The sequence below is a fragment of the Chaetura pelagica genome, unplaced genomic scaffold, assembly GCF_000747805.2.
Source record: "Chaetura pelagica isolate M959 unplaced genomic scaffold, ChaPel_1.0 scaffold150, whole genome shotgun sequence".
Taxonomy (NCBI): domain Eukaryota; kingdom Metazoa; phylum Chordata; class Aves; order Apodiformes; family Apodidae; genus Chaetura; species Chaetura pelagica.
The window spans coordinates 3,060,766-3,071,834 of NW_009952052.1; the positions used below are offsets into that span (position 1 = coordinate 3,060,766).

Here is an 11,069-nt window from a genome sequence, read left to right on the forward strand (position 1 = left end):
GCCGCCGCCCCGGGCCCACTTCGGCCGAGCTGAGGACGTCGTGGCTCCGCTGTGCGTCCATCTTGATAGAGCCCTGGTCGGGACTCTCATAGGTAATAACGGCCGCTGCGGGAGTAACGCGAGCGGGGGGAGGAGGAGGAGGAGAGGCCGCGGGGAGGTTTGTCGGTGTGGGCTCCTGCCCCTCCCTCGGGCACCCCCAGAGCTGCTCCTCCAGCTCCCCAGCCTGGAAAGGCTCCAGCCCGTTGTGATCCCCTTGCATCTTTTTCGCCTGAGGATGACGGGGTGGTGTTGCAGAGACCTGGCTGAGCAGCAGAGCGCTCTCACTCGCCAGGAGAGCGGAGCGTTTTCCCCCTGAGGTGGTTGGATTGGTACCTGTTTCTCCTGGCCAGCAGTCTGTAGGTGGGCTGGAGCCCCTTTCTAGAGGAAGGGTGGATCTCTCTTGAGCTGATTTTGCTGCTTGATCTTAGCAACTGAGGTGCCTTCGTGCCCCAGATGTATCTTCCATGTGGTTAATTACCAAAAGGTTACCTGCATTTTCCAACAGTTTGGTGTCACAAGTTCTTTATTCACCGATGTGTGTACTGATATGAAGGCATTTGTTTTTTGTCACAAGCAAAATACTTGCCATGTGTAGTTTTTGACAGTTTGGCCTAAATCTCTGTAATACCAGCAGTTGTATCTTTATAACAGGTCGGGGTGGAACTAAAATAAGAGAACTTGAGGATTCTTCAGGTTGCAGGATAAAGGTACCATGTGCTGTGTGTCATCCAGACAGAACTTCTGTTTAGAACATACTTAATTTTGCTTCTGTGTAAATCAAAGTTACTGTGGCAAGTTAAAGGGTGTTGCAATAGCTGTAATAATTCTGTTATTTTACAAGGATTGGTAAAAAGGAAGTGGAACTGAGAATGCAACTCAATTGGTATGTGAAAGCAGGAAAAGCTTACTGATTTTTTTTTCCCTTAAGTGTGCATTTATTTCCATTACTTTTAGAAGGGGAATTAAGGGACCTTTTACTGGGAAGAGAAGTTAAAATAATAAAGAAATAAAAGATTGCTTTCAGTATGTGTTCTTACATAATGTTTGGTTTTGCGGTATTAAAAAAAACTCAGTAAAGTTTAATGAACATAGGTTATAAAAGGAACCCATGAAGCTGAAGTACAGATTTTTGGCAGCGTTGCTGGGCAAAAAAAAGCCAAGTTGTTGATTGATGATGCTGTTACAAGATCTGGACAAAACTACATTAGAGGAGGGACTGAGAAAGGTAAGAAATATGGTTTTGAAAAGAAAAAAAAAAAGACTATGCGTTGTCTTTCCATATATTTGGTAGTTTGCTGAAGTGTATTTTTAAATTAATATTTTATTGAAGTGAATTAACTTTAACTTTGTTTTTGGACAATAGCATGCCTCCTTTAACCTGAAATACCTAGACATCCTTTTTTCTCAGCTACTGGTAATTTTCCTTCCCCTCCGCCTCAAACTGCCAAACTTCTGTGAAAATGTGTTCCTTAGCGTTTTCAACAGTTTTAATTAGTGTGGAACATTGTACCACTTGGCTTCTTGCATTATCAGTCAGATTCCTCTAAAATACAAGTACTAGTTCTAGTTCAAGTTTTAATGAAGTATCTGTGCGGTGTTTAAAATTCAATAAGGTCTTTAAAATGCAGTCTGCAAAGCAAGCACATACTGTTTATAGCATGGGTAATGCTGGCTTACTACACTAATAGGAAGTTAACATTTAAGATTTAGTGTTGCACATGATGCCTCACTTTACTATATTCTATTAACTTTGTTACGTGGGTATATAAGTAATGATTGTATGTTGAGATGCTGCTTAAGTTATTAGTATTTGTGCTCCCAATGACTTTTTGCTCAGGCAAACAACATCCATAGTTGTTGATGTGGAGCACTGCTGAGGAGGGATCCAAGAGCTTTGTTCCAGCATTAGAGTATGGAATGGTGTAGTTGTGAGTTTTGAATTTAGAAGTGCCCCAGAATGGGGACGAATATATTTCAAGAGGCTAAAATTAGTTAACACTTCCTTAGTATGTGTGATTGTGTTTTTGCTGTGTTCCCTGATTTACCACTAATATATATGTGGTTTGCTGTTTATACCTTAAGTAGGAAGCCTTTCTTTCTTAAAAAGGTTTATTTCTAAGAAGAGTTAACTTAATCAAAAAAGGGGTGTAGAAAGTAACTACACTGCAACTTTATGAGGTTGGATGCTTTAGAAGTAAACTTTAATGTTGTAGCAGATAAAAATAAAGCTTTTTGTCTATTGGCTCATGAGCGTTTTAAAAGCCTGCTGCATGAAGAGCCTTATATAGCTGGAGGAGCAGCATTTTCGAAGCTGTCATTACTTTAAGTAGCTAAAGATGTTGAAATGCCTCTTTATCAGAACTGGATTTGTACAGGTTTTACTGATTCAGGCTAAGACCTAGGAAACAATTATCTATTTAAATCATAGAATCATTTGGGTTAGAAAAGACCTTCGAGATAATCAAGTCCAACTGTTAACCTGGCACACTGCCATTTCCACCACTAAACCATGTCTTAAGCATCACATCTTTTAAATACTTCAAGGGATGGTGACTCCACCACTTCTCTCAGCAGCCTGTGCCAGTGCCTGTCAACCTTTTCAGGGAAGAAATCTTTCCTAATATCCAATCTAAACCACCGCTGGCACAACTTTAGCCATTTCCTCTTGTTCTATCACTTGTTACTAGCGACAAGAGACCAACCCCCACCTGGCTACAGCCTCCTTTCAGGTAGTTATAGAGGGTGATGAGGTCTCCCCTTAGCCTTCTTTTCTCCAGTCTAAACAACCTCAGTTCTCTTAGCTACTGCTGGTAAGACTTGTGCTCTAGACCCTTCATCAGCTTTATTGCCTTTCTTGGGATGTGCTCTAACACGTCAGTATTTTCCTTGTAGTGGGAGGCCTGAGACTGAACACGTTATGCTTCATGTCTGTTCATGTAAGAGGTCTTCAAATAGACAAAGAAAATATGTTTGTTTTGAGGGGGAATTCTCCTCCACCCTTTGACACATTCCATCAAACAGCAGCATTTTGGTACTAACTCTACAGGAAAAACCTTGGACATGATCAAGCCTGAAAATAACCCAAAGAAACCTGTGATAAACTGGGCCGCTCTTCGAGAAAACAAAGATAAATATGAAGCCATGAAGTGGGCAGGTTAGTCTTAAAATTTTGTTGCATGGTACTTACCTTCTTATGATGTTACTAATATTTTATTTGAGATTACTGAATTTTTCAGTGTCCAAATTGGTTAAGTATTTGTAGAGAAGTGACCATGTCAGCATTTCTCAAGCATGGTCAAGGAGAATATTGCAATTGTTGTGTGAAGACTTAAACTTACTACTCAATTGGTATTTTGATTTCACCTTTTGAAAATGCTGTTGTTTTGTACGTGACCACAGCAAAAAATCTGAGAGTTGTTAAATATTATACTACATATGTTAGCAGAAATTACTTTAGACTTAGAAATGTGGGGAGATGGTTCTTTTGCAGGTACTTGTTTGTCCCAGCCTTGGCATTTAACATGAACAAGAATAGTCTTCCACTGCTTTTGACTAGTCTGCTAGTATGAGGCACAGTCTGGGTTTTGGGATTTCTGTCTCAAGCATTGGCAGACTTACCCTGGACCTGCTGCATTGCTGACAGACTTATTCTGATTGTTTAAGATTTGCCTCCAATTGAGAAAAACTTCTATAAAGAGTCACCAAGTACTGCATCCATGTCACAAGAAGAAGTGGAACTGTGGCGGTAAGATAATTTCTAGGGGGAATAATTTACATGGTAAAAATAACAAGGTATAAAGCCCAGAAAGTGGGAGGTCAAATGCTGAGACACAGGCATTAATGTTAGGGTCTTAGGAGCTCTTTCTCAGGAATGAGAAAATAACCAGCAAATGAGGTATTGTTAGTTGCTTGGAATTGAGGGTCACTTGAGGGATTAGCTGCTTCTTTAAAAGTGTTTGATCTAGTTAACTTTCAGAAAGGAAAAAAATCAAGACAGTTCATTGGCTTTTCGCTGTTTCTTTGCATTTCATGAGAGAGTATGTTTGCATTTTTAGGTCCTATAAGGACCTGGATTGTTGATGTGTTGAATACCTCTTGGCTGCCATTTTTTCCCCATATATTTTAGTCAATACCGTCTTAAAAAAATGTCAGCATTGTTTCTGTTGTCTTATTGTCAGTCTTACCTTTACACGTACATCCTGGTGAGTACATGCCTCATTAACTTATATCCATCCATTTTGATCCAGCAATCTGCATAATTTCTTTGCAAGGAAAATAAGTTTCTGGTCAGGCCCTGGTAATAGTTTTATTCCTTTTCTGTAGTTCTAACGAAGTTGGTGAACATTCTTGGAAGTGTTACCTTTTTCTATTGTTTTGGGCATGTCATCTTTTTTTTCTCTAGCATGGACACCAGGGAAACCTTGCCACAGTGAGCAAAGCGTGAAATTTACATCTGTTTTCATAAAGTATACATGTTATTGTTAGAGTTAGTGAAGAGCAAGAGAACACTGTTCTGTAGGTTCAGAACATTCATTGAAGAAAAACACTTGTGTGATAGAGGAAGGTTTCTCCTTTTTTTATCCAGTCTCTTTGCTTTAAGGAAAAAAAGAATTGGAAAAAACAAATTTTTGTGAACATGAGGAGGTTGAATTACTTATTCTTTCCCTAACCCACACCTTGCTTGAAGTAAAACTATTTGCTGAATGGAATCTGCAGAAAAGTACAGAACTGGAATGGAGATAAACTCCTTACTTGGATTAATACCTCTTAACTGGGGGGAGTCTCAGAACCACAGTTTTTATGTAGCTGTTTGTGTGCATTGTTGTGTTTTGGGTTTTGTTTGGTGGGGTTTTTGGAGTGGGTTGGGCTTTTCTTTTTTGTGGAACTTTTCTTACTGACCATGTTCTTTTTTCTAAACTGTTCTCTTTGTATTTTCTAGAGTATCCAGGGAGCTGCTCTGAAAATATTTCAGGAAGGCTTTTGTCAGAATATAGTGTTCTGACAAACAAGTCGAATCCATTTCTATGAATTTTAGGTTGACTTTAGGTTTAAAAACTTGTCAGAGTTATTTAATTTGCAATATCGTATAATTAAAGCCTGATATCATGGGACTGCTGTGCTAGTTAATAGCCCCATATAACTTCAAAGTAGTCATTCTTAAGAAAGAATGGTAATTGATGCCTCCAGGAGAGATGTTTTTGTAGTAAGACTTTCTTAAAAGTTAGAAGAACAGTTTTAAGTCTTATTCAAGAGCCTGAGCTTTTTTTTTTTTGTTTGTTAAGGAATTTGAAAAATAAAGAAAAGGTCAGAAAAGCAGTCTTTTGTGTTAGCTCTGCTTTTTCAGGTGATGAGACTTTAAAGCAATTGCAATTCTTTAATTCTATACAGGAAAGAAAATAATAATATAATTTGTGATGACTTAAAAGAAGGTGAAAAGCGTGGCATTCCCAATCCTGTTTGTAGATTTGAAGATGTATTTGAGCATTATCCTGATATTATGGCTAATATAAGAAAAGTTGGTTTTCAGAAACCTACACCAATTCAGGTACTTCTTCAATTTTGATGACTCTCTACCTGATGCTTAAGAGAAAAGTCCATTTAAGTATTTGTTGTTTTATGTTAGTCCCAGGCATGGCCAATCATTCTCCAAGGAATTGATCTTATTGGCATCGCGCAGACTGGTACCGGGAAGACGTTAGCGTACTTAGTGCCTGGATTCATTCACTTGACTTCACAGCCAATGTAAGGACTGCTCACATGTCTGACATGTTTAGCTCTTGACACTTCCCCCACCTCCATGTCATGATTTTCTATTAAAGGTGATCATAAATTGCGAAATGGCTACGAACCTGGTGGAATAATTACCAAACTTGTCACCATGGGTTCCATTAGCAGCAGTGTATGGAGAAAATCTAGAACAGTATAAAAGTCTTTGATGTCAGAGCTGATGGACTTTGCCTAGCCCTATACCCACTTTATAAAGATGCTTTATTGCAGATCCAGAGATCAGCGTAGGGGGCCAGGAATGTTGGTCCTTGCTCCCACTCGAGAACTGGCACTTCAAGTAGAGGCAGAGTGTTCAAAGTATGCATACAAAGGAATTAAAAGGTAATCTTCTCACTTGCTTGATAAGTATTTTTTTTTTCATGCTTGTGCCTTAGTTTACGTACTAAAATTGTAGTTTTGCTAAGAGGGGAGAGGAAGGTAGTAAGTGCAGGGTTTGTATTTTTCCAGTTGTTAGAATGCTTGTTTTGGCTACTCTTATGGTGAAAATTTTCTTATGTAGTTGGAGTTCTCTATATTGTAGCTTTGTCTGTTGCTTCTCATCCTTCTATGTGGACAGCTAAGAGACTGATTGTGGCTTCTTGGCACCTTGCTGTTAGGTAGCTGTTGACAGCAATAAGGTCTCCCTGAGTCTTCGCTGTAGGCTGAAGAAGCCCACTTACCAGCTTCTCACTGTATGCACTTGATCTACAAGACCTGCTTGTCTTGCTCCAGTATTTGTATGCCTAACTTGTTGTAGAAGTGAGTTACAAAAGCTAGATACTGTGCTTAAGGTGTGTTCTCACAAGTGCTGAGTAAAGGAGATTTACTAGTTCCCTCAACCTGATGGCTACCTTCACTGTAGTACACAGATGGCTTTCTTTTCTGTGGAGTTACACTGTTGAATAATGTTCAGTTTCTTGTCCACCCGAGTCTATTCTGCAAAGCCATCTTCTGGCATTTTGGCCCTCTGCCGTGGGGTAGTTCCATCCTCATCTTAGCTTTTGTTGATCTTGCAGGATTCCTCTCAGCCCATTTCTCTAGCCTTTTGTGATCCTTCTGAGTAACAGCTCAGCTCTCTGTTGTATCAGCTGCTTTCCCAATTTGGTTTCATCCACAAGCCTGCTGAGAATGTAGGTCTCCATTTAAGACATTACTATACTAAAAAAACTTAGTTTCAGGGCTCTCTGGTAAGCATCCAGAGATCAGTCTTGTAGACATCAAATACGGAAATGTATGTTGTTCTCCTTCCCAGAAATACTAAGGAGTTTTGTAGAGCCTGTTAAGTTTTTGTGTAAGCCTAGTACCTTATTGAGTGCCTTGATTGTTTGAACAGCAAAACATCTGAAATTCCAGTGAAAATAGTCATGAAAGGAAGGAAGTTAACTATTAAGCTACAAGTGTGTTTTGGGTCGTTCTGAAAATGTCTACACCAAAATCAAATGAACACATGAAAGGACGCATGTTTTTCTACACAATACCATCAAACATCAGATGTTTTGCTGTTCAAACAGTCAAGGCAGTTGCTGTGCTGTTGAGGTAGTATCATTCAGTGTTAAGTTCATTATTTACTGTGGTACTGTGAGCCACACTTAGTGTATACCTTCCTCTTGATAAAACCAGATTATACTTTTTAAAACGAAGCAACATGCTGGCATTTCTTTGAAAAAGATTTACTTTAGCTGAACCTTAATACACTGTTTGTGTAAAACATTTTGGTTTTCAGTATGTGCATATATGGCGGTGGGGACCGAAAAGGACAGATAGATGTGGTTTCCAAAGGTGTGGATATTGTTATTGCAACTCCTGGCAGACTGAATGATCTTCAGATGAACAACCTTGTAAATTTGAAGAGCATAACGTACTTGGCAAGTAACTGATATGGAATGAGTAATGCACCAGTTGGGAAATGGTTTATTTAGTATGAAGTTAAGCTTTAATTAAGTTTTCTTTCCACTTTTTAAGTTTATTTTACACTATATCTTAACATTGAGATTGATGTTGGAGGGATAGTTCGTGCTTGCCAAAATTGCATTGCGGATGTGCAGTATTTCCCAGAAAAAAATAAAATAGACTTTAAGCACTGTCAGCATTTTAAAGAAGGTAAATTGTTAATCTCATGTTAGTAATGTTTGCTGGTTTAAATTTCATTATGTCAAGATAAGCTATTAATGGATGAAATACCTTTCCCAAGTTGTCTTTTCTTTTAAAGGTTACCAGAGACTCAGGTTCTTATTAGAACTTTACAGTAAGCATCAGCATTGCAAATGGATATTTGAATATTTGAGTGACTGACTTTATTTAAGTGGGAAAATAGCCATGCCAACATTGTTAGGAGTCATATCTTCATTTCATTCTTGCCTTTTGCTGTGCTGCACATTTTAAAACATTACTATTTTGTAAACTGCTTTTCATATATTAAATTATTTCTGAGTTGTCTGGTGCCTAGTTTGACAATTTGGCCTGATTTTTCCCCCCATTTCTCCACCCCTGCTCCCCTCTAAGAGTTAAATACTCAGTATGCTGTAAGAAGTTAGCTCCAGTTTTAACTGATAGTTGTGAACAAGGCCAGTGGTAGTAGAGCATCATTATAATTTGGCTGTCTAGAAAATTAATATTTTTGGAAGAAAGGCAAGTAGCTTGATCTAGAAGAGTAACATGTAATTGCAAAGCAAGAGGAAAAAGGCCTGAACACCTGCTTTCTGAGGACTATAGGAACATTATCTTTCTCTGCCATGATGAAGTATAGTCATACTACAAGCACACACTGCTTTGTAAAGCAGAGAATATCTGTGGAACCAAAATAAGATATTTCAGTGTACGAGATGTACTATAGCATGACATTACTTAAAAGTAATTGAGTAGTCCTTTTATTCTTCAAATACAACGAAATAGTGTCAATCTTACCAATAACTAATTCAAAACAGAGGAAAGAATAGAGTTTAGCTTATAAACCAGGAGCTGGCTATGAGGTCTTTGGAAAAAAAATAGTGCTAATGTGTATTTTATGTCTATTACACCCTCTGTTCTTTAAGCAGCAATTAGAAATAAGGAAATCTCAACTACTAATACACACACTTTCTTCTCTCTTACTAGCAAAATACCAGAGTGCTTAATAGCTTAGAAAGCTGCTACAAAAAGAGGCATAGTAGCCAACTCTTTATAGGAAATTAGTGCTGCTTCAACCTTGCCATTGTATTAGAAACTAAGTAGTTAGTGAATTCTCCATGAGTCCTTTGAAAATAAAGAGAATTAAATCAAGATATAGAATCCCGGTATCTCAGCTGATTATTTGTTTTTATTTCAGGGATGTACATAGATCACTTGCTAATGGAATAAAACATCTGAAAGAATGGAACAGTAAAATCAGCACAGTAGAAAGGGATTAACATCGAAGTCTTAGGTTTCCCGCATATGTGACTAAAAATGTCAATACTTATAAGCATAATCTGTACAACTTTTATTTACATAAACTGTTTGAAAATCAAAGGGATCAGTCTTGGATGGCAGCTTTTTTCCTTTGTATTTGAACATTTACAGAGTCTGGAGTGCATTTGTGTATTAGGAAAAAAATCAGTTCCAAATAGTTGTACTCAGACCTTCAGCTCACTTGTTCTGTTTGGGATTTTTACCAGATGAAATAGATTTGAGCTCTGGGTGCACTGCAGGGTCCTAGAATGTACAGTCTGAATTGTTTCCAAATTCTAAGGAGGAACTAAATTCATAACTGGTATTTTGGTCTGATATGAGATCTCTCTAACAAGGTAGAATAAAATTTCCGCTTTAAATTAGTATACAATTTTTTATTAAAAGTGTTGTGTGGGGGCTTCCTCTCCCACCCCAGGTTTGTTTGGTTTTCTTTTTTGCTTTTAATTCTGTGCTTAATTTTAAGTACTGACCAAGTTATTTTTAAAGCAAACAAACAGTTACTGTTTCTTCTTCTCTGACTTCAAGTTCTGTTAAAGGTGCTGTTGATTTTCTTGTTCTGCCTGCAAAGGTATTACTAAATGAAAAAGCTTTAAGGAGACTGAAGAGATGGAATACAAGTTGAACAGGCTTTGCAGTGCATTAATAATGGTCTGCTAGGTAATGTCTTGTTGAAACCGTTATCTGAACTCAATAAATAACCTTGTTCTGAGCAGGTTTTAGACGAGGCTGACAGGATGTTGGATATGGGATTTGAACCTCAGATAATGAAGATCATAATAGATGTGCGGCCTGACAGACAAACTGTTATGACAAGGTATGTAAACAACATAGCACTCAGTGCTTGAATGCTGTAAAGCTAAGGTTATTAAGCAAGTTAAAATGTGTCAGTTTTATTAAAACTTTTTCTAGCCTAAATGGGAATGGCATCAGTTTTCTAATTCTGTCTAGTCAGTCTTACTGAGTCATTTGACAATGTTATTTTCATTTCTTGACCCTTTCCTGATGTTTTGCATCAACTATAAAAACAACTGAGTTCTTCCCAAAAAGGAAGGTGTCCAGGGAGTGCTAGAATTTGACATGGCAATTTCAAATGCCAGCTTCTTCATCTGGTACCAAACATTCATGTTAACCTTCTGATTAGTATCTGTGCTAGTCTGTACTTGGATTAGCTTTGAAATTATGCAGCTTTTGGGAGCATAACAATAGAATACCCGAACAGTAATTTAAAGCTTAAGTGCTGTTTACTGATAACTCCTTAAGATTATTTCTAAGTCTTCTATAAGCTCACTACTGTTATTGCATACTCAAGTCTTTTCACTGGTGTATAAGAAAGAAAGAAGAATGTGATGAAATTAATTAATTGGTGAAGATTTTACACTCCATTCTGATGTGTATTTGCCTCTTCACTTCCTGTTTAGTGCTACTTGGCCTCATGGTGTGCGTCGCCTAGCCAAATCCTATTTGAAAAATCCTATGATTGTGTATGTTGGCACTCTTGACTTAGCAGTAAGTTGTTCTGTTTTGTTTTCTTTGAGAACTTTTTTTAACCTACAGTTAAAAAAGGAAATATTTTGCTCGTAACTATATGTAAGCAAATACATGTAACTTTAAAACTAATAAGAACTTCAAATTATTCTTCAAAAGCTTCATCAAAAGAGAAAGAGCTGGAAAAAAAAAAATAGGTAATTTTGTTCTTAGGGTTCTATAACAAGGTTTTGAAGTCCTAGATCTTCAGTAGAAGACATCACAAGCAACAAGTATCAATCAAATTGAAGCTTGAATATTGTACTTCACAGTGCCAAGTGTTCTTGCCTGAACCCTTGTGTTTGCATCCTTCC

At 37.8% G+C, this 11,069-nt stretch overlaps 1 protein-coding gene across 1 annotated transcript in view; it reads left to right on the forward strand.

The window, feature by feature from the left end:
- Window positions 1-274: 274 nt before the first annotated feature.
- The window catches only part of DDX43 (DEAD (Asp-Glu-Ala-Asp) box polypeptide 43), a 15,474-nt gene continuing 4,679 nt past the window's right edge, over window positions 275-11,069 (forward strand). The window contains exons 1-11 of the mRNA XM_010003506.1: window positions 275-342; window positions 674-746; window positions 1,132-1,264; window positions 3,086-3,193; window positions 3,703-3,784; window positions 5,428-5,584; window positions 5,663-5,781; window positions 6,037-6,147; window positions 7,529-7,670; window positions 9,945-10,045; window positions 10,650-10,737. Of these exons, the coding sequence (XP_010001808.1) occupies window positions 275-342; window positions 674-746; window positions 1,132-1,264; window positions 3,086-3,193; window positions 3,703-3,784; window positions 5,428-5,584; window positions 5,663-5,781; window positions 6,037-6,147; window positions 7,529-7,670; window positions 9,945-10,045; window positions 10,650-10,737 (1,182 nt within the window). The remainder of the gene's footprint in view (window positions 343-673; window positions 747-1,131; window positions 1,265-3,085; window positions 3,194-3,702; window positions 3,785-5,427; window positions 5,585-5,662; window positions 5,782-6,036; window positions 6,148-7,528; window positions 7,671-9,944; window positions 10,046-10,649; window positions 10,738-11,069) is intronic.